At 53.1% G+C, this 20,311-nt stretch overlaps 8 protein-coding genes across 8 annotated transcripts; 3 read left to right on the forward strand and 5 right to left on the reverse strand.

Moving 5' to 3' along the window:
* Nucleotides 1–273: 273 nt before the first annotated feature.
* On the forward strand, nt 274–1,771 carry EV422DRAFT_489919 (NMD3 family-domain-containing protein; the record flags this gene model as incomplete). Its single annotated transcript, XM_053067454.1, has 3 exons — nt 274–585; nt 670–1,065; nt 1,136–1,771. Coding segments are annotated over 3 exons (1,344 nt in total), but the record flags the coding sequence as incomplete, so codon positions are not given.
* Nucleotides 1,772–2,097: 326 nt separating this feature from the next.
* Nucleotides 2,098–4,363, reverse strand: EV422DRAFT_353776 (Endonuclease/exonuclease/phosphatase). Its single transcript, XM_053066574.1, has 2 exons — nt 3,935–4,363; nt 2,098–3,856 (listed from the first exon to the last, which is right to left on the reverse strand). The coding sequence occupies exons 1-2, from the start codon at nt 4,101–4,103 to the stop codon at nt 2,220–2,222; spliced, it is 1,806 nt and encodes a 601-aa protein (XP_052927452.1). The 5' UTR covers nt 4,104–4,363; the 3' UTR covers nt 2,098–2,219.
* A 1-nt stretch (nt 4,364) lies between these two features.
* Nucleotides 4,365–5,716, reverse strand: EV422DRAFT_353775 (uncharacterized protein). Its single transcript, XM_053066573.1, has 3 exons — nt 5,184–5,716; nt 4,891–5,111; nt 4,365–4,824 (listed from the first exon to the last, which is right to left on the reverse strand). Exons 1-3 carry the CDS (start codon nt 5,525–5,527, stop codon nt 4,466–4,468), a joined length of 924 nt encoding a protein of 307 aa, XP_052927453.1. The 5' UTR covers nt 5,528–5,716; the 3' UTR covers nt 4,365–4,465.
* A 195-nt stretch (nt 5,717–5,911) lies between these two features.
* On the forward strand, nt 5,912–6,828 carry EV422DRAFT_504614 (Spherulation-specific family 4; the record flags this gene model as incomplete). Its single annotated transcript, XM_053068439.1, has 2 exons — nt 5,912–6,003; nt 6,078–6,828. The coding sequence occupies 2 exons, from the start codon at nt 5,912–5,914 to the stop codon at nt 6,826–6,828; spliced, it is 843 nt and encodes a 280-aa protein (XP_052927454.1).
* Nucleotides 6,829–7,119: 291 nt separating this feature from the next.
* On the reverse strand, nt 7,120–7,908 carry EV422DRAFT_565359 (uncharacterized protein; the record flags this gene model as incomplete). Its single annotated transcript, XM_053072300.1, has 4 exons — nt 7,120–7,137; nt 7,212–7,325; nt 7,396–7,549; nt 7,616–7,908. The coding sequence occupies 4 exons, from the start codon at nt 7,906–7,908 to the stop codon at nt 7,120–7,122; spliced, it is 579 nt and encodes a 192-aa protein (XP_052927455.1).
* A 319-nt stretch (nt 7,909–8,227) lies between these two features.
* On the reverse strand, nt 8,228–14,656 carry EV422DRAFT_520936 (UDP-glucose:glycoprotein glucosyltransferase-domain-containing protein). Its single transcript, XM_053069725.1, has 26 exons — nt 14,496–14,656; nt 14,031–14,432; nt 13,508–13,797; nt 13,326–13,436; nt 13,035–13,263; nt 12,753–12,978; nt 12,494–12,686; nt 12,303–12,379; nt 12,017–12,244; nt 11,888–11,947; nt 11,661–11,829; nt 11,508–11,602; nt 11,324–11,447; nt 11,166–11,254; nt 10,958–11,103; nt 10,758–10,898; nt 10,266–10,693; nt 9,795–10,197; nt 9,632–9,730; nt 9,497–9,566; nt 9,379–9,433; nt 9,248–9,302; nt 8,947–9,180; nt 8,704–8,880; nt 8,573–8,633; nt 8,228–8,506 (listed from the first exon to the last, which is right to left on the reverse strand). Exons 1-26 carry the CDS (start codon nt 14,633–14,635, stop codon nt 8,312–8,314), a joined length of 4,497 nt encoding a protein of 1,498 aa, XP_052927456.1. The 5' UTR covers nt 14,636–14,656; the 3' UTR covers nt 8,228–8,311.
* A 740-nt stretch (nt 14,657–15,396) lies between these two features.
* On the forward strand, nt 15,397–18,383 carry EV422DRAFT_550125 (trehalase-domain-containing protein; the record flags this gene model as incomplete). Its single annotated transcript, XM_053071749.1, has 6 exons — nt 15,397–15,648; nt 15,885–16,257; nt 16,322–17,238; nt 17,491–17,842; nt 17,912–18,162; nt 18,234–18,383. The coding sequence occupies 6 exons, from the start codon at nt 15,397–15,399 to the stop codon at nt 18,381–18,383; spliced, it is 2,295 nt and encodes a 764-aa protein (XP_052927457.1).
* A 435-nt stretch (nt 18,384–18,818) lies between these two features.
* On the reverse strand, nt 18,819–20,297 carry EV422DRAFT_353927 (uncharacterized protein). The gene has a single exon (XM_053066575.1). It carries the CDS (start codon nt 20,027–20,029, stop codon nt 18,923–18,925), a length of 1,107 nt encoding a protein of 368 aa, XP_052927458.1. The 5' UTR covers nt 20,030–20,297; the 3' UTR covers nt 18,819–18,922.
* Between the last annotated feature and the right edge of the window lie 14 nt (nt 20,298–20,311).

The raw sequence follows: 20,311 nt of genomic DNA on the forward strand, positions 1-20,311 counted from the left end.
CTTGCTCACAAACTCTCTGCTGTCTTCAACCTTCAGACTTTTTACAAAGGAGACTCCGGGGACGACGAACATATAGAAGCAAGCTGGGCAAAACACCGGTCGTCTTATCGTTAGAGAGAAGAGCTTCACACTCAGAAGGTCTTTATTCACCGACGCTTCATCAATAATGGACGGAGTAGTCTATGACCCCGCTCGAACGGAGCAGCGCATGTGAGTAAAGGCTTCTTTTGGCTATCCTTTGACCACCTATTTGCTCATGCTTCCACGACTCCCAGTCTTTGCGCTTCCTGTGGAACGGTCATTGCCCCAAACCCGGCAAACATGTGCGTCAACTGTATCCGCTCCGACGTCGATATCACCGAAGGAATCCCAAAACAGGCCACAATTCACTTTTGCCGTGGGTGCGACAGATACCTGCAACCCCCCAATATCTGGGTCAAGGCCGAGCTGGAGAGCAGGGAGCTGCTTGCTCTGTGTCTGAAGAAACTGAAAGGGTTGGCGAAAGTGCGACTGGTGGACGCTGGGTTCATTTGGACGGAGCCGCACTCGAAACGTGTCAAGGTCAAACTGACTATTCAGAAGGAGGTATGGATCAAATAATCGGCTTTCCCGAGGGAATCGTTATTTCATTGGAAAAGCATCACCTGACGCCTCCTTCTTCGAAAACAGGTGTTCGCAGCGACGATCCTCCAACAAGTCTTCGTCACCGAATTTATAGTAGCCGGCCAATACTGCGAGGAATGTCAGCGAGTAGACGCCCAACTGACATGGAAAGCGGTCGTGCAAGTGCGCCAAAAAGTGCAGCACAAGAGGACTTTCCTGTGGCTCGAGCAGCTGATCCTGAAGCATAACGCGCACAAGGATACCACCAACATTAAGGAATACCGCGACGGTCTCGATTTCTACTATGTGCAACGAGGGCATGCCCAGAAGATGATTGAGTTCTTGCAGGCCGTTGTGCCGTTGAAGATGAAGACTTCCGAACAGTTGATTTCGCAGGATATACATAGCGGGACAAAGAACTTTAAGTTTACGTACTCTGTAGAGTTGGTGCCCATTTGCAAGGTATGCGATGTCAGTTCGGTAATGGTTGTCCTACTGACAGCGGCTGACTTATATATTTGCCATACCATAGGACGACTTGGTATGTCTTTCAGCAAAGCTCGCCCGCCAACTCTCCAACACGAACCCGCTCGTCATCTGCAACCGCGTCAGCAACAGCGTCAACCTTCTCGACCCCAACACCCTCAAAATCGCCGACATGCGCGCCCAGGTCTACTGGGACGCGCCCTTCACCTCCCTCTGCGAAGCAAAAGACCTCGTCGAGTTCTACGTTATCGACTCCACCCTCGAGGGCCCCCAGAACGGCCGGTACGCCCTGGGCACCGTCGAAGTCTGCCGCTCAACCGATATGTCCCGCACCTACCTCGTCCGCACCCACCTCGGCCGACTGCTCAACCCGGGCGACCACGTGCTGGGGTACGACCTCACACATGCCAATTTCAACAGCGATAACTGGGACGCGCTCAACAGCGTTGGACGGTTGTCGGGCGGGATTCCCGACGTTGTGCTGATCCGCAAATCCTACCCCAACGCACGCAAGAAGGGCAAGTCCCGTGGCTGGAAGCTCAAGTCCCTCGGCAAGGAGGAGGAGTTGGAGCTGGTTAACCGGTCCAAGGCCGAGAAGGCCCGTCAGGAGATGGACTATGAGCTGTTCTTGCGGGATATTGAGGAGGATTCGGAGTTGAGAGGAATGATGAACTTGTACAAAGATCCGAATGCCAAGGCGGGTGCGGCTCAGGCGGCGCCGCAAGAGGAGGTTGATGAGAATATGATGGATGAGGATGAGGAGGAGCCGGAGGCTGACTTCCCGGAAATCAATGTGGATGAGTTGTTGGAGGATATGGAGGGGATGCGTTTGGGTGGGGATGACGAGGAAGAGGGCGCGGAAGGCGAGGAGGAGATGATGGAGTAGAACAGACCTGCTGTCTCCATCGCCTTCCACAGTCTCTCGCGGCGTCTCTAGTGTCACACACGCACACACACTCTCATTCCATCATTTTAGATAGCAGCATTCATTCATAGACGTATTTAGCATTTTATATGTACTGTATTTACAACAGAAAACAGGAAAAGGGAGCACAAATATGAAATGGTCTTATCCCTTGTTTTGCGACCTATACGTCTCTACCAAAACTTGGCGTGCTTTCGTTTCCGCGTCACAGTGCCCCCGGCAAAGGCAACGGCACCCCAGTCACCGACCACAACGCCAACGCCGTAACACACACCGTCAACGTAACCGCAATCTGCACAACGGTGTTCTGCATCGACTTCTCCCTAAACCGTCTCAGCTGCTGACTCCTCGACCTCGCAATCATCCGTTCCTGTTGCCCAGCGGTCAGTTGCCGCGTGCGAGGCGTCGAGAGGAGTTGGTCGATTTTGAGGGCGTACAGGGCCGCGACGGGTTTGTGGTCGCTCCAGACGACCGAGTGCGCGCAGTGGTAGTAGAGGGGCTCGATGGCGGATGATGTGCGTTGGCGGGCGGATTCCCAGGCGTCGCCGATGGGGTTTTCCGAGGTGCCGCTGTCGCCGTCATCGGATGTGTCGGCGGGAGCGGGGTGGAGGGGGTTGGCGAGTTGGAGGTCGACGGCACGGTACATGATGCGGTCGCAGTAGGCCGGGACCCTGTTGTTTGCGAAGCGGCGGGCCGCAGGGATTGGTGGCATTTCTGTTCTCGATGAAGGGGACTTGGGAGATGCCGGCGAGGAAAGTCCCGAGGGTTCATCCGTCTTCTTGCTGACGGCCGTACCCTTCGATCCCGGGTTCGTTTCCACGGAAGTGTTTATCGAGTCTTCGCCTCTGAACTTGTACGAAGGGATGAACGTGATAGGCGCCTCGAGGAACCCAGTCAGCGGCTTGAACTTCTTCACATCACGCAACGCCGAGAGCTCGTCCATAGAGAGAAGCTCCTCGACCTCTTTCGCGTCTATATGTCTCAGCACGCTCTGACGGAACTCTGTCCATGCGCCGGAGCTGGAGACCCCGGCGCCCATGAGGCGATAGTTTAGGTCTCCGAAGAAGAAGACGGCGTGGAAGTCGCTGAGTAGTCGTATCCGGGTGCTGTCTTCCGAGGAGGAAGGGTCGTGATGTGCATGATGGGGTCGATGATGGCCGGAGTCGATCGCACGCTTCTCCAACAAGAGGGTTTCAAAGATATGCTGCACCTCCTCGTTTCGCCATTCGTAGGGCTCGAAGCCCTCATGCGGCCCAAGATGGGAGTTCCCGAAACAGATGGAGACGGGACTCCGATTCGATTGTGCGTCGATGACTTGGAGGTCCAACCCGACAGCCACACACCCTTTGTTGGGGTACTTCCCCAGCAATCCCGTCCCGATATCGCCTTCCCAAACCGCCTCCACCTCATGCCGTGCTCCTGACCCTCTTCGGACGAACAATATCAATCCGAGCCCAACCATCCGGCTGATCAGGTACGGCTCATAATACAGATCGTCCTCCTCACTTTCGATCGACGAGCGGCCCAACCCGCTCTTGGACGCGTCTCCACCTTCGTCGCCATAGATGTTGTGCAGCTCATCCTGCACCAGCCGTATCCACGGATCGAGAAAATCGAGGCGGCCGGTGTCAGCTTTCTCAACGAGACTCACGTCGCCGTGACATGATCCACCTAGCGGAAGTCGCGCTCCTAAAAACTGAGACACGAGCTCTTGGAACCCGACCACTACAATGTCCGGTTTGACGCGGTGTGCGGCGCTGCTATCGGCGGGTGGTCGCAGCCACGTTAGCAGGTTCGGGATCTCCCCTGTTTCGATGTTCGGGCCGCGTGTTGCTAGATTGACTGGAGTAGTCGCCAGAGGAAGATGTTCAGACATTGCCCCCAGCGGAAAAAGACTTGAGAAAGTTTAGTTCTACTCACAGCTCCCGATGAGAACATGCAGATCGTCGCCGTCGTGGACCGACGTCGCTTCGGAGGTCGGGAGACTGGAAACCGTCGAACGTGAGTTGCCGCCCCCGGATTGTTGCGAGACAGCCTCGCTGGACGGAGGGCCGACTCTGCGGGACCGCATAGGGATGTCGACCGCCATGTTGATAGCTCAGAAGTATGAGGGTGGTCGTTTGTGATTCCCTTGAGAATGCGAAAGTGCTGGCGAGAGACACGGATACCGAGCGCCACGGAGATGTTCAATGCTGGTGGATATCGAGAGAAGGAGGAAAGGACCCTCTATGCAACTACTGTAACGCAGCTCGTGTGGATGAGGGTTCTGCCTGCCGGTTGTGCCGCATGGTTTCCAACTCTGACGAGCCAGTGACGGAGGGAGCACTCTTGCCGATCCTCAGGCCCTTCCTCCCTCACGCGTCTCTTCCACTCCGACCCTTGTGCTGTACATTTCATTACTCAAGTTGTGTATACTATACATTCTTGGGACTATCTCAGTCCCTATCCCGATCAGTAAGACTCAAACATGTCGCTCCTCACCCTCGCGAACTTTCCAGACCTTCCCGAGTCTCTACAGTGTGCCCTCCTGCGTCTACAGTTGCTATCCGTGCAAGGTTTGCGATCCAACACGGTCAAATTACCGGGTGCAGCCACATTCCCCAGCACGTTCGTTTGGGGCGGGAATGTCAATTGCATGTATAGGCGGTAAGAGAACTGGTCGCCGATAAGTCGTTCGTTTTTGGTGACAAAGTCGCGAAGGTCTTGCGGGACCTTCAGGGTGTATTCGCCTTTGTCGGCTGCGACGTTGTTGATGGCGTATTGGGGTAGCTCCTCGAAGTAATCGGAGAAGAAGAAGATCGAGAGCAGCACTGAGGATGTGAGTGTTAGCCAAGCTGGTCTGACAGCCCGTGGATCCGTCAGAGCAAGCCTCTCACCATTCTTCGGGAAGTTGAAGCCCCGCTGGTACTTCCATGTAATCTTGAGCTTGTCGCCCACGCGCACCGTCTTGGGACTAAAGTGCACTGACTCGAAAAGTGTGTAGTTCCGCGACGGCGGGGCAACTTTGCACTTCAACGGACAGAATGTCTGCTCGCTGTACCCCTCGGGATTTCCAAGCCCATCCACATCTTTCCCGTATGGCAGGCTTGTTGACAAACTGTATGATGCTAAAAATCAGCATCCTCAACATCATAAGAGCTACTGGCATCTGAGAAGTGACTGATCTCACCATAAATTTTGATTCGTGTAGTTCACGAGCGCGGAAGGCCCGTACTGATACCAATCCAACTGCCCCGAGATATTACTATCCGTCAGCAGATTGGTGCTCGATGGGCCGTTCACCGGCGTCCCAGCATCCTCCGATGCGTTGCTGACAGCGTTTTGCGCATAGATCTGCCATGTGAACACGCCTCGTGATGGCTTGCTGTTGTCTTCGCGCAATTTCCATGTTACGTTGACGGAATGGCCTAGCTCCACCTTGGAGGGTTTGCATTCGATGTCGTGGAGCGTGGGGACCGCTTGGATGCTTAAGGCTAGTAATAGAGGCAGAGCGAGAAGCGCTGATCTGAACATCTTGATGAAGCGGTGAATCAGGCGTGATCTAAGCGATGGTGCAGTGAGAGTAGATCTAGAGATTTCCGCTGACGATGCCGACAAAGAGTGTGTTGTACGAATTGAGTAAATGTATCAGAATGGCAGACACCTCTGAGTCTACCGGCCATCGGACAGGAGAATGGGCGCTAGAATATATATGCTTTCCACCCACCGCATAAGGCTTTATGGGGGCTCTATGTCCAGGTTTCACCCGCGAAAACGCGTGAGGTAAGAATTGTGTGTCATCGACGAGCGACGCGCGGTACGAAATCTCCTAGTTACATGGGAACCCGAGTCCGCACTTCGACAAACGTCTGCCGGGGTCTATCTCAGTAACCTTGCTGAACACCCAAAAACTCAGGCATGTCCCGCCGCAACCCCACCCTCGGTCTTCTCATCCCCGCCTACATCTACCCTCGCGCCCACGAATCTGATCCGTATCCATCGCTCCGCAAGTACGTTCTCTTGCCCTCCCTCGCTCCCAATCCACCCCACATCTTGCATCATCGCTAACCCACTCACCTTCCAGCTGGACCCCCCTCCTAACCCTCCTCCAAACACACCCCACCATCCCCACAACCCTCATCCTCAACCCCGCCTCCGGCCCCGGCCCCTCCCCACTCCCCGACGAAGTCTACGCCCACGCCATCGCCACCCTCCGCACGACCTGCCCGCACGTCACTTTGGTCGGTTACGTCGCCACCGGGTACACGCGCGTGTCGCTTGCGAAGGCGGTGGAGGAGGTTGGGCGCTATGCGGGGTGGCGGGTGGGGCAGGGCGTCGCGGAGGTTGGTGGTGGCGGTGATGCTGGGCCCGGCGTGACGCAGACGCTGGCGCTGGATGGCATATTCTTTGATGAAGTGGGCAGCGATGAGGCTGGAAAGGGGTATTACCATACACTTGCGGAGGAGGTTGTGAGGCATTTCGCGGGACGGACGGTAGCGTGTACGACCCCAGTCGTGATACATAACCCTGGGGTGGTGCCGAGTGGGCCGTGGCCGTTCCGTCCCGCCGCTGTTACCGGAGATGCACCCGGGTGGAATGGGATCGCCGAGCCGATCGTGGTAGTGAGTGAGAGAAAAGCGGTGGATTATTCCCCCGTATCACCACGAATTGCGGCGCTCGATGCAAAGGAAGCTGAGGGATACCGGGTCATGCCTGAACGATGCGCGGTGATCTTGAACCGGGTAGAGACGCGGAAGATGGCGGAGGATGTGTTGACGAGGATCCTAATGGACGATCGGGTTGGGTGGGTATGGTTTACGGAGGATGACCAGTAAGTTTCATCGGGGATATGAGAGCGCCGTATTGCGGGAGAGGCCTTTTCATGCTGAAGCTGAACGGTTTGCAGTTATCACGCGTTTCCGGCCTATCTTCCTTATGTATTCAACACGCTAGCGCACGGCCCAGGATCAGTCGAGTCGACAAGCAATGAGGGCCGAACTCCAGCTCATAATACCAAGTAGCTTCGAGTGTGTAACTAGTTAGATTCAGAACTACTGAATCTATTGCAAAACTTCTGAGATCAATGACCTCTATGTACATTCGATAGCTGATAGCACCTATGGAACCTAAGACAAAATGATCGCCTGACATCCCCAAGACTGCGATTAGAGAAGAAATTCCAACAAGCTTTTGAAGCATTAAAACGAGCGAGACGCACCAACATCGACAAAATCCCGATCATCATGAACAACCTCGAGACGAATGACCCCGGTTGAAATGCGTCAGGTGCTGGTCGTTGGCCCGCTACACCGCCCATTTGCGTTCCAACGCTCTGCGTGAAAAACACCAGTTTGTGAAAAAGCTGCTTCGCGCCAAATCCAAGCCCTGACGCTGGTACTTACAAAGTGAACCCCAAACAACGACGGAAAGATCCCCAGACCAACAGTAACCCCATTCCCCGTCGGTCCGCCTCCACCGAACCCTTGCCACCCGCCCCCGTATCGTGTGACCTGTGGAGGCGCTGCAGCCGTAGGTCTCTTTGGAATCACCTTCAATCTGCGCTCTCATATTAGTCCCGAAACTTCCTCCATGAACATCCCGTCTCTCGAACATCCCACATACCGAGGATCCTCCGCCTCCCTACCCCTCCCATAAATCGGTATAATCTTATCCTGCTCAACCTTCGCTTTGCACACCGGACACGCTTTGGCGAACGCCGATCGAGTCTGCATCCAGTAGTGCAGGCATGGCCAGCAGAAGAGGTGGCCGCATAAGGTCACGACTGGACTCGAAGCCACTTCCAAACAGACGTTGCACTCGTAGTCGTTGCCTTCGTCGTCGTCCAGAGGCGCAGTTGGGGAAGTTGGGGCATTGGCGGCCGTTGAAGTGGCGCTCGTTGCGGTAGGGGTGGGCATCTCGTCTGTTGGACCAGGGAGAGGTGGAGACACCGCTGTCGTAGGCTCTTCTGAGGCTGAGTTGCGCCGCCGGAAAGCGAGTGTCAGAGAGGGATTGTGGGAAGTTGTCGCGGCTGAGCTAGAGCTTGGCACTGGGCGATCTGAAGCCGCGGTTGGCTCGCTCATATTGCAGAAAGTAGACGTCAGTATCGTCCTGAATAACTCTACGCAGACGGTTGGTGCGTTGGTTGCTTTCGAGAAGGGATGCGAGTGTTATACAAGTGCGTGAATTCGACCTTGGCGCCGTCGACTTGTGACGTAAAGGCCCAACTCCAGAAAACGCGTTGCTCGCAAATAAACTCTCCAGGGACCTTCGTATCCTGTATATGCTAACTGTATGACTATGCGATATCTACAGCCATCACTACAGCTCATCCTTCACAGCGGATTTGACCTCGAAAGTCCGTGCTGGCAGTGCGGTCAATGTCGCCGATGGGCCCGCGGTCCTGCCTTCCGCCTTCTTTGCAACAGCAGCCACTTCCTTGTCCAAACCGTCCCACTCTGGCAAGATGCGTCGTGCGCGCTCCAGCTTCGGTTCTTTGGTTAGAGGATTGTTGCACTATTGGGAAGGTGATATCGGTTAGCATACATCTCCGTTTGCGACAGGTTAATGAGTAGGACTTACAAGATCAATAGTTTTCGCAGTTTTTAGAGATGCATCGCTGCACCACGTCTCGCACCAAAGCCTGTTCATTCCATCATTGTATGTTGTGAGCTCGAGAACATGGTGAGAGAAGTTGGGGCCAGGTCACATACCAGTCCTGCGGCAGAGAGAAAATGGGGATCTGGCTGCGGGTGTTCATATTGTTCGGAAGATCCTGATCCAGATTGGCGAGCGACCCAGCGTCCGCGCTCAGCATCTGATATTGCTGACGGAGACGATCACCAGCAGCCAGTTCGCGGAAGCGGTTCAGGTCCACTACATACAACGCACTGGTAAATGATTCGTTAGTCTAAGACGTTTATGCTGCGGCAGAAGCCACTTCATGAAGCGCTTACCTGATATGGTACGGCTTTCCAGCCAGGTGGTCTTTCCAGTAGCCATTCTTCCAGAACCTGAAGCCGTCCATCTCCTTTCGGTCATCGCAGAAAGGTGTGTAACCGTACACGGCACCCTCTAGATCCATCTCCACAAGTTCGATCAAGTCGGTACGAACAACCTGGTCGGCATCGACGAATATGACCTTTTCGAGATCGAGCGGGAAGAGGACATCCAGGAATAAGATCTTGTACCTGAGGTAACATCTCGGGATTAGACCGCGATTTTGAAAATGGTCAACTCAAAAGAAACCAGGCCCACCCCCAAATGGTTCTTTGTTTCTCCGTTTGCTGACGAAGCCAATGCGGCCATTTGTCTGTACGGCGGGGGACAGTGTTTCAGCTGATGACCAGCATCACATCACAGGATAAGTAAAGGAGTGGATTACTCACATGTCACAAGCTCGTACTCGAACCCGTAGGCCTCCGCGAGATGAGGTATGAAAGCCTTCCGAGAAAATTAGGATTGAAAAGCCTTCTTACAAACAGCTAGCAAACGTTAACCGCTTACCTTAAAGGATGGCGATAAGAAATTCCGAATGAACCAAAACTTCACAGGATTCTTGGTTTGTTTGACAACGCTAGATGAGATGGCGACGGTAAGCCGGAAGCGCGCATGATTCGAAAAATGGAAGAGCAATCTAACCTGAGCATCATGATGGAGAGGAAGCGTTCGTACAAATGTCCAGATGCCACAGAAAAGATGTTGATGGTCGTGTTGCTCGGAGCACCGTTCCCGAAGATGCTGGAGCACAAAGCCAGAATGTGAGATAACGCGAATCAGACCTTCCTCCTATACTGTTACTCACGTGCTCTTGAATTTGCCCCACAGTTTCGCCGCACCGTGAGCTTCTTCCTTTTTCTCAACGGTCGCAACAGCTAAAACATCTTCGTTTTCTTTCCCAGCCTTTTTCCTCACAACAGGGAAGATGGTAACGCCCTCAAAGCTGTTGACAACGACCTTGACAGTATCAAGATCTTGTCCGGAAGGCAGCTTGTCCTGGAAGCTCGTCGACACCGAACTGATCTCGTATATGTCCTTTGACCGGCCGTCACGGAGGCGGAGTTCCCAGATGCCCGGATTGGCTTTGAGTTGCAGGTATCCGAGGTTTGCCATGGTAATCGTGTCCAGGAGCGCAGGATTCTGCGGCGTGCCCAGAAGGAACTGTAAACCTCGCGGTGGTCCGTTTGTAGGCAATTCGCGGGCGTGACCTAAAGAGAAAAGTTGCATGATGCGAATGAGCCGTAGACACCAACGAAAGACCATTTCTAAAACATACCTTCCACCAAAATGTTCTCGAGGGTGAACTCAGCCTCAACACCAGCGGGCCCATGTACTTTATTCAAGCGGATGTTATCCAAATCCTGCTCAGACCGGGTCGGAAAAACAAGCCATGCGTTCGGCACGTCCATTCCCAATGTATAGAGAGGCTCCGTTGGTAGACCATGGAACTCGGCCGTAGGCGCTACAAGTTCACCCTCGCCATTGAAGGCAGGCTCTGCAGAAAGCACATAGCGGTAGAATCTCGTGATGGGCAACTTCTCAGTGGCCTTGGTCTCCGGGTTGAACACGATGGTGACGGAGACGCCTTCCAGGGTGCTCAGAACGCGGAGAATTGCAGATGTCTTTTGGGCTGCCTCGCTTAGCGGGTCTACCACGGCGAAGATACGGATCGTCGCCGTGTTGACATCGCCAGTAATGATGGCACTGTATATCCGAATGTCAATTTCATAACGCTCGGTAGACATGTGAACGAAGTGGCGTTCTTCACCTCTTCTCGGTCGCCACTGCCGCGAAAGCGTCCAGAGTAAGTCGAGGGGCTGGTACTTGTTCTATACTGGCCTCATTGCTCTGGACACTCAACGCGCCCAAAGCAGACGTGACCTTCATAATGCCATCCGCCTTTCTTGCTCTAAAGAGTAACAGATGTAAGAGTCACATCGGAATCAGACGTTCCCTACTTCATCGTACGCTGTAGCTTCTGAGTCCACATCAGTTGCCCACAAACTGGTGAGCTTCTTGGCCACGGCTTCTATTCTGTGCGTTCGTTCCGCGGTGACGAGAAGGTGGAAATCCTCTTCGTCAAAAGTTATTGTGGATGCAATAGGGCCCACGATCTGAGAAGGGACTGTAAGCACCGGTGACGGCGCTTGTATGCGAGCTTACGTCACAATCTCACCCTTCCGTTAACGACAATCCCGGATTCTCCCAAATCAATGCCAATCTTCTTCGCAAAGATCTTCATTGCCGAGGTGAGCGCTTGATGCTCTGTGCAGCAATACGTAAATGAGAAGGAACTCGCGATATGTTTCTCCGGTGTTTCTGGGGTGAACATACTATGCAAGATGCTCTCCAGTTCCTTTCTTTGAACGGGCGACAGGTCTTGGGCAACGAACGCGCCAGAAGTGGGATACGGAGCTCCATTGTGCAGCAACGATAAGCGAACGTCCGAATGAGTGTCCTGCAAAGGAAAGCCGTCAGGGCTTGCACTCCCGCCGTAGAGATCTACCGTCAACCGCACCATGTAAATGTACGCGTCGCGAGCCAGACGTTGTCCTGCCTCCGTGGTAAAATCGGCCATCACAATCAACGAGATCATAGAGATGTTATCAAGGCCTATTGAATCCAAATTCTTAGCAAAAGAAGCTGAATCGCATGTGCGAGGGGCTGTTACCTGATGACAACCATGCAAGCTTCTCCAGCACGCCGCAACCGTCGCATCGCAACAGATCGACGATCCGCGGTGCGCCGAAGACGAGCTGACTGCGTTTCGCGTGCACATTTGGAAGCGTCATGAAGTATTCGTACAGATCCGTGGTGTCTGTTATTTTGCTTTCGTACACCTAATAAACGGGATGAGCAGCGCATCACAGCGGTGTCGTCCCCATTTGTTCATCATACCTGGACGGAAAGGTATTCCACCATTTGCATGTAAGTAGATACCAGGGTTTGCTGCCATGTCTGTCGTTTGAAAAGAGGAGACGTCAGCAGATAGCTATCCAACACGATTGGAACTAAACGAATCCATACATCATCGACGTCAATGTATTTTCCGTTGGCAAAAATCGCTCCCTGTTCCAATGACACTCCCGTTTTGCGGTCTAGCTGCTGGAGCTTAGCAAACAATCCTCCCCCTTCCGCCCCTTCATCCATCCATTTTGAGAGTTCCGGCTGCAGTTTCTTTTCAGCGATTTGGAAGTACGCGTCCGCAATGTTCTTTATTGTGATGGTTCCTGACGAAGATCCGACGAGATACAGCTGCAGGCACCACATTAGCATCTCCCGGTTGGCATCTCTTTCGGCTGCGTATCTTCACCTGCTCGATGAAGGCCTTGCTAGCCTTCAACGACGTAGTCCTCTTCAGAAGGTAGAAAGTAGTAGCGGCGACTGAAGCTTATACCCAGGCAAGAGAGACATTTAGATGCAATATAGTGCGCCGCAAGTGAGTAGGATGGCCTCTCCGCAGTTGCCAAATTTTCCTTGAGCGAAGTCCAAGCAGACACATACCTGGCGAAGTTTCACTCTCAGCATCCACAATGGGCGCTATGCCAAGACGCAGAGGAATATCACGAGGAATCATTTGAAGTGCTTGGACCATCAAACCGAGATGAGATGGATTGCTGAGATCCAGTCGGAACAGAACTTGCACGAGGTTTTTGCGAATGAATTTGAGTTGCGAAGGGTACGACGGTCTCAGTATCTACAGTGCTAGGCGTCAATGCAACGGCGACAAAAACCACAAGTGCATGCGGTGGTTTGCCAAGACCTCGCTTATCGATTTCGGCCAGCGGTTGTAGCGACTATCCTTTTCGAGATCATTCCACCATATTACGGCATCGGATCGAACGTCGAAAGCATCTCCCCAGGTGATTTCCGTCTCGGCCTTTTCGGTCAAAGGCGTGGTCAAGAGCTCCAACGCCTGACCGGAGGAAATATTGAGCGACGCGAGGGATGATATCAGGGCCAATTCTGCGCGTAAGGTTCGCTGCACACTACATGGCGGTGAGATGTCTCATAACGATCCTATTCGAAAGCATATCCGACAAACCTGAAGATATCGACGTGAACCAAGTCCTTCTCCAGCCCGTTGATCCACATGCGATTCTTGATTCCCGCGAGTTTCGGCATGTTTTGACGTAGCTCCGCGACCACTGCATCATCCAGTTTCGTGTCCTTCAACAGGTGCGCAAACTTGGGGAAGTTCTGCGAGATGTCGACCAGGCTTTTCAGCGGATTGGACGACCCAAGAATGAACTGCGTGGTCTGGAAGCCCAGGGCTGATGAGAGTAGAATCCGATTAGGTCCAAACCTGCCCGTTAGACTTCAAAGTAATACAAACCTCTTGTCTCATTCGCATGCAAGGGAACCGTACGGGGAGGGATCTCTCGCAAGATATCGTCATCATCTGGGCGGGTTTTGCTACCCGTTACCTCTTCAGACGAGCCTTTCTCTGTCAAGAGAATCCTCATGAGCTCAGTATATTCCAGGCCACCGCATTACATCCCAATGAAGACATCGCACCTTGCTTGACATCACGGTCGTCCAGGACCTTGTACTCTGTACTTTTCAGCGCGAGCTCGACGCCGTACCCGGCCACCATCAAAGGCTTTTCAGACGTCAGAAGCCGCGGCTTATACCTCAAAACGTACACGATTTGCTGTTTCGATGCCATCTCGTGCAAGACTTTGTGCAGTGCTTCGAAAGTGGACGAGAATACGTCCGCGTACAAGATGATGGTCGGAATATTCGCATCTTCAGTAAGACGCAAGACCTTGTCGAAAGGGTATACGATCGGTTCTGGGCTGCGCCTGCTGATGCGCAAAAGCAGATTCGTCCATTAGGTCGGCGACGCACGGATGGTTTGACAAACATATATTGAAGATAACGTTCGGACAATCTAGCTGTCCAACAACCATAGCACATATCGGCTCTGTAACCCTGCCCTTTCTCGAAGACTCATACGCCATATATCCCAACTCCGGTAAAGAAGATCCCCAGCTCTCAAGCGAACTGCCTACGCCCTTAAGGCTTTGAGACCACTAACCTTGAACTTCCAGCCTGCATCCGCTCCTGCAGTCCTTCCGGCGTACAGATTTGCGCCCCATACCAATCCATCCATGACTCGCAACTCTCATCAAAAGTCTTCTCAGAGCTGTTCCTGTGGCCCAGGAGGACCTCGTCAGAATAAAGCCGATATTGCGCCTGTATGCCGGGAGCGTGACTCCGCGTCGCTAATGCAAGCTTCAAGAGGGAAACGAAGGCACTGGCAGGCGTCGAGACATCTTCCGCCGTGCGCTGTGCAGGGACAACCGTATCCAAGCTCTCCAAGATGACTTTATAGCTTTGGTGATCTGAGGCATGGGAGATTTCCGATAACTTGCCCGAAGAGATGAGTGACGACAGGTACACAAACACGACCGGGCCTCCCTCTTGGTGAACGAAATCACTGCAAATGGATTAACACCCGGGTTTGGTGTGGGCCGAAGAAACGTCAATTCGACCTACATACAGTGTGTCAAGTAGTAATGAAGGCGCTTGCCAGTCCGTTCGTAGCCACGCAACGACTGGTGGCGAGGCACTTGTCGATGCGAGCCCAGACGAAGCCGCCGCCACAGCCAGCGCGGCCCATATTGACCTTACCAATACCATTGTGTGTCGGTATTAGGGATCGTCGTCGTAAGTTCCTTCCAGAACGCGGAATGCATCGAGGCGAGTGCGGTCAGCCTTGAGAGCGTGTTCTCATGTTTCCCGCCCTATTTAAACTTAAGCTTAGTCTTGGTGGTCACGTTGGACGATCACGAGAGTTTATTTAGAGTTTCGCTCCTCAACGTCATCGGGAATATCAGATCTTGCCATCGGCCTGATCTGAGCGGCGATGGAAACTTGCCGTTTGATTAGGATGTGGATTAGGATTAGGATTAGGCGTTCACAACAACTATGGGCCTACAGCCATGGGGTGCAGACGTCACAAAGCTCGTTTCTTTACAACCCCTTCGAACTTCCACATCTTGGACTCCCCCATGCAAATTGTGCACCTGGATCCCTGGCATCCACACTCTCTACAGTACATACACACTCTCAAACGCACTGCTATAGTCCTCAGCGTCTACCAGAAATTTCTCTTCGGCATTTTTTCTATTTTGTCGAGAACTCCGTCTGTCCCGGCCGGCGGTGTTTTGAAGGTAATATTGCGCTGGACGCCGCCAGAGGGAGAGCGGACGAAAGCATTCGTGCTCAGACGCACGTCGCAATATCCAGTGCGATACATCGACTGTCTCTGGGCAGTGGTCCGCGTCTCTTTTTCTTTTGTCTTCGAAGCTGACTTTTTGTCACTTCCCCGCATCAGGACTGTGCGAAACACCCGGAAACGCAAACCACCCTTTCAGACAGCCACTTTGCCTGTCAGCAAAATGACTTCCCACGCTGAGGCGGCTCCCCACCCTCTTCTGCCGGCCACTTCAGTCACGACAATCCACGTCGAGCCGCGATTCACGTCGCGACGGGAGCAACTACTGCAGGGCGTGAAGAAGGTGGAGAATATTCACATCGAAGAGGAGCTGAATTATCATGACAAAGATCATTCGAGGGCTCATGGGCACTGGAGGGAGCCTGAGGAAAGCAAGGACAAATCGGAACTCATAAGAAACCGGACGCTGAGCATTGTGAGTACCCGAGCAGCCCATACTTTGATACGATTTTGTGGGAATCAAGAGAACGGCGCGCGGCAGATGGAGTCTTTTGGCTTTTTGATTCCAGCTGCGGCGATGGCCGAAACGGAAAGTGATTCCATACAAGGAGCTTACACACGGATCTTTCTTCTCTCTTCAAGTCCCATAGAAACCTTTACGGCAACGGCGGCCGAACAACCCCGCAGGATGAGAAAGATGATCCTTTTAAGCGCAGGCGACGAGGCTCCCATGATGAGAAGCTTGTTGGGAAGTCGCGGAAGTTTCTGATCGACGTCGAGGAGACGCAAAGACTGATCTTGGCGCAGGAGGATACAGACGGGGATTTCCAGATCACCGTTCAGGATTCAGGGCCAAAGACGTTCCAGCTTGGGACTGCAAACTCGAGTGGATACAGGAAATACGAAATCCGTGGGACGTATATGCTGTCAAATCTCCTGCAAGAGCTTGCTTTGGCCGCGGATTATGGTCGGAAGTTCATCGTGTTAGATGAAGAGCGATTGAACGAGAACCCTCTAGATAGATTGAGCCGTTTGATTAAGTATCACTTCTGGGATGGTTTAACCAGGAGAATCGATGCCGAAGGTGAGTGTTATGTTCCGCATCTAAACGTGCCTTCTTCCAGGCTTGCTGATACGGCGTACTCCAGGTCTTGAGGTCATCTGCAACGATCCTAAGAATAGGTCTCATGATCAACGACCCCGTGTCTACGTGCCATATCACGATCAGCTGGCGATGGACTACTACACAGATGTTGCGAAAACGCGACCTCATCTGAATCTGGACATCGTTCGTCTTCCAGAAATCATAACTCCACGATATGTGAAGTCTTTGAACCAGCACCCCGGGATTCTGTCGCTCGGCCTGCGGAAGAGCACCGATCCAAGGACGAAGAAGCCTGTGATCCGCGGGACACCGTTTGTTGTGCCAGGTGGTCGGTTCAACGAAATGTACGGCTGGGATAGTTATTTCGAGGCCCTAGGGTTGTTGGTCGATGGCCGTATCGAGCTCGCTCGCGGAATGGTGGAAAACTTCAACTACGAGATCGAGCATTATGGCAAGATTCTCAACGCCAATCGGTCATACTATCTGACGCGATCCCAACCACCGTTCCTGACCGACATGATCCATCAAGTCGGGCTGAAGCTTCCAGAGAAAGCGTGGAAACCCACAGAATTGAAAGCATGGCACGCGCAAGGCTACCGGGCGTCTATCAAGGAGCTGCTAAGCGTATGGATGGCAGCGCCGCGACTGGACGCCAAGACAGGGCTCTGCAAGTTCCATCCCGAAGGCATTGGTATGCCGCCCGAAACGGAAGCGAGCCATTTCACCCACATCTTAGAGCCGTATGCTCACAAGATGGGTATACCTCTGGAGGATTATATGCGAATGTACGACGAAGACGAAATTCAGGAGCCAGAATTAGATCAGTACTTTGTACACGACCGCGCTGTCCGTGAGAGCGGACATGACACCACGTACCGGTACGAGAAGCGGTGCGCGAACCTGGCCACCATCGATCTGAACAGCTTGGTGTACAAGTACGACGTCGATTTAGAGAGGGTGGTCAGAGAGGAGTTTGGCGGAAACTTTAAACTACGGGTGCGAAGAGGTCCGGATGATACCTTCCTGATTCGTTTCAAAGAGTGGATGAAAGTGCTCGAAGCCAAAGGGGTAGCGGGCTCGGTTGGAGACGAAGGCGGGTGGGAGTCTGGATGGGCGAAAGGAATCCGGGTCTTCGACGACGAGATTGACGAAGAGTACAAGAAATGGGTTGAAACCGGGAGCCCCATCACATGCCCGGAAGAATCACCCAAGGGATACCCAGTATACCTAGTCGACGACACGCATTTCACCGTTTACTTCTTCCCATCATTCTTCGCCGAACTCGGCGAACGCATGAAGGAACGGATCAATAAGTATCTGTGGAACCCGGTCGACAAGCTCTACTACGACTACGACTGTGCAGTGCAGGAAATGAGTGTCTACGAGACCGTTACCTGTCTATGGGCACTGTGGGCCGGGATTGCGACACAGGAGCAGGCGAACGCGATGGTTCCGCGTGCGTTGGAGCTGTTTGAAGTGACAGGGGGTCTGGTGTCTGGAACTGAGGTGTCTCGTGGTCTGATTTCTCTGGACCGGCCCAACAGGCAATGGGATTACCCTTACGGTACTATACTCTTCTTGAAACGGTGGGTTATGCATCGAGTACACAGCTGATATGGTCTTCCATGTTTAGGATGGGCTCCGCACCAAATCCTCGCCTGGCCCGGCCTTGTCAAGTACGGCTTCGTAGAGGACGCACGTCGTGTTGCGTACCGCTGGATGTACACCATCACGAAAAGTTTCGTCGACTTTAACGGTGTCGTACCAGAGAAGTTCGACGTTGTCGACATGACGCACAAAGTCGAGGTCGAGTATGGAAACGTCGGTGCCGACTTCCGATTTGTCGTCCGAGAAGGATTTGGCTGGATGAACGCCAGTTTCCAGGTACGTTGTGGGACGCTCCATTTTCTTTCATAGGTCCGGTCACTGACGTTACGTCCTCCTTCTTTTCGCAGCTGGGTCTCACCCACCTCACCAAAGGCATGAAGCGCGCATTGGGAGCTCTGACACCTCCCGAACAACTATTCATCAAGAACGGGCAGAAAGCACACATCTTCCCAGATCTCCCCGTTCAATCGGGGTCATCGAACCCCAATTCCGCCTGAGTCTCACCCGGACTTTGGACTATCTCCGCTCCTTTTTGAAAGCAAGCATATCCTCACCTCCCCGTCTCTCTTGACCTTAAAGCGGAAGCGAGAACTCTGTGTGTTCTCTCATAGACGCGCCGTCGTCATCTACACGGATATGTGATCCGCCTCTTGTTTGGACTGCAGCAAATGGCGACGGCTTCAAACTCCCCATATGCGGACTGTTCCCCCTCTGATCCCGCTCCTCACATGCTCAAGTTATCTATTTTGATCGGCGGGCCAGCGCTTTGGGAGGCCGCGCTTCGCTTTGTATTTCGACGGCGAGGGGATTGTGTGGATGTGCTTGTTGTGATTTTCCCACTGCTACTTCTGTTTTTTCTTTTACATCATTGAATCACATGTCCGCCTGGAACTACTTAGAGTACTTTTTGGATATGTTGTGGCCTGAGTTTTGCATGAAATCGATCACCTACATATACAGTATGCCTTTCTGCATACTCGCTGGGGCTCATCGGAATCTATGGATGCTTTTATGGTAAAATGCGTTTCATTGCCACTCACTTTACCCCAAAAATCAGTATGAAATAATGCAGCAGCATCCCTGCCACCAGCACACCTGCTGCGATGCCCCCCATCATCGACCATCTGACACTATTCAATGATGCTGCGGCCCTACTAACACCGCTCCTCCCTGGATTATCAACATACCGCTGAATGTGACCGAGAAGCTGCTTCTTCTCCTTCAGGACATCCACTTTCTGATCTATCTTCTTCTGCATGGCAAGCACCTTTGCAGCCGCATCATGGCTGGACTGCGTGACTCTGTCCAAGCGCGCCATGAGGTCCTCGTTTTGCGCCTGCAATTCTGCGAGCAACCTGAACAATGTCGTGTTGGTCTCCCCAATCTGGAGCCAGTTCTGCTCGGCGGTCTGGAGAAGCGCGGTCTTGGATTGCAGCGTTTCCTGCAGATGCAGAAGTTCCATCTGGTAACTGACGCACATCGACCCGTAGCGTTCCATTTTCTTTGCGATGTTTTCGAACTGGCCTACGAGCGGATTCGAGTCTGCACTTCGCACAGAGGCTTCTTCCCCTTCGCCGTCAGGACCTGTCGTTGAACCCTGAAGTTGAGCCGTCTGCGCTTGCTCGACTATCTCCTCAATTGTGGAAATGATCCGAGCCTTGTCTTGAACAGTCTGCGCACGGAAAACAAAGACGCCCCCCCGGGTGTTGAGTTGAAAAGCGAGTTTGGGATTCTCAATTTGTGACCCCAATAAAGCGCCCAAATCGAACGCTAGAACCTGCTCCGTCGCATCCAATACTCGTTCCGCCGTCAGTGCAAACCCCGTGTCGTCTATAACGGCAAGCTTGACCGCCTCTTTCGATATTGATAGAATTCCACGTTTATAGAAGAAGAACTGTGGAGTCAGCTGCTCAACACTAAAGCGGAGCCACTCTTTTGAAGGTGAAGCGGTATCGGAGTCGGAGTCTGCTGGTGCGGTAGTGGTTACCGAGTTGTACGTGTTCGTTGGCGATGTGTCGGTTTGTGGTGCACCGGGGCGATCTTGGGCCGACGGACCCGGTCGAATTGGTGAGCTATTGGAATGTGGCCGGGAGCTAGTCTGCCTTGAATGAGGCCTGGGCCCTGCTAAGGAGGAGGCCGCCATGCTGGGGTAAAAAAAAGCGGTGGTTTTCTGAGAAAAAATGCCCACAGCGGAAATCCCCGTTTGCCCACAGCGGAAAGTGGGCTGTTTCAGCGGGGTTCCCGTTATGTGGTGAGCGCTGCTTGCAGGTGCGATGGACACGTTTATGAGGGCGATAGGGAATCGAACGAGGCTTCGAGCATTCTCAAGCAGTAAGGTGGTGCGCGCTTACGCAACGGACGCTTGTGATTGGCTGGATTCTGGCAGACTATTATTCCCCAGCGAAACTCGGCTCAACACAGCAGC

The sequence above is a fragment of the Fimicolochytrium jonesii genome (genome assembly GCF_025526975.1).
Source record: "Fimicolochytrium jonesii strain JEL569 chromosome Unknown EV422scaffold_5, whole genome shotgun sequence".
In the NCBI taxonomy this organism is placed as follows: domain Eukaryota; kingdom Fungi; phylum Chytridiomycota; class Chytridiomycetes; order Spizellomycetales; family Powellomycetaceae; genus Fimicolochytrium; species Fimicolochytrium jonesii.

Coding starts and splice junctions, on each gene's coding strand:
- EV422DRAFT_353776 (XM_053066574.1), bottom strand. CDS start 4,103: ATGGCGGTCGACATCCCTATGCGGTCCCGCAGAGTCGGCCCTCCGTCC. Junction 3,857..3,934: donor GCATGTTCTCATCGGGAGCT/GTGAGTAGAACT, acceptor CGACTACTCCAG/TCAATCTAGCAACACGCGGC.
- EV422DRAFT_353775 (XM_053066573.1), bottom strand. CDS start 5,527: ATGTTCAGATCAGCGCTTCTCGCTCTGCCTCTATTACTAGCCTTAAGC. Junction 5,112..5,183: donor TACACGAATCAAAATTTATG/GTGAGATCAGTC, acceptor AGCATCATACAG/TTTGTCAACAAGCCTGCCAT. Junction 4,825..4,890: donor CTTCAACTTCCCGAAGAATG/GTGAGAGGCTTG, acceptor TCACATCCTCAG/TGCTGCTCTCGATCTTCTTC.
- EV422DRAFT_520936 (XM_053069725.1), bottom strand. CDS start 14,635: ATGGTATTGGTAAGGTCAATATGGGCCGCGCTGGCTGTGGCGGCGGCT. Junction 14,433..14,495: donor TCATTACTACTTGACACACT/GTATGTAGGTCG, acceptor ATCCATTTGCAG/TGATTTCGTTCACCAAGAGG. Junction 13,437..13,507: donor CGACCGTGATGTCAAGCAAG/GTGCGATGTCTT, acceptor TTCTCTTGACAG/AGAAAGGCTCGTCTGAAGAG.
- EV422DRAFT_353927 (XM_053066575.1), bottom strand. CDS start 20,029: ATGGCGGCCTCCTCCTTAGCAGGGCCCAGGCCTCATTCAAGGCAGACT.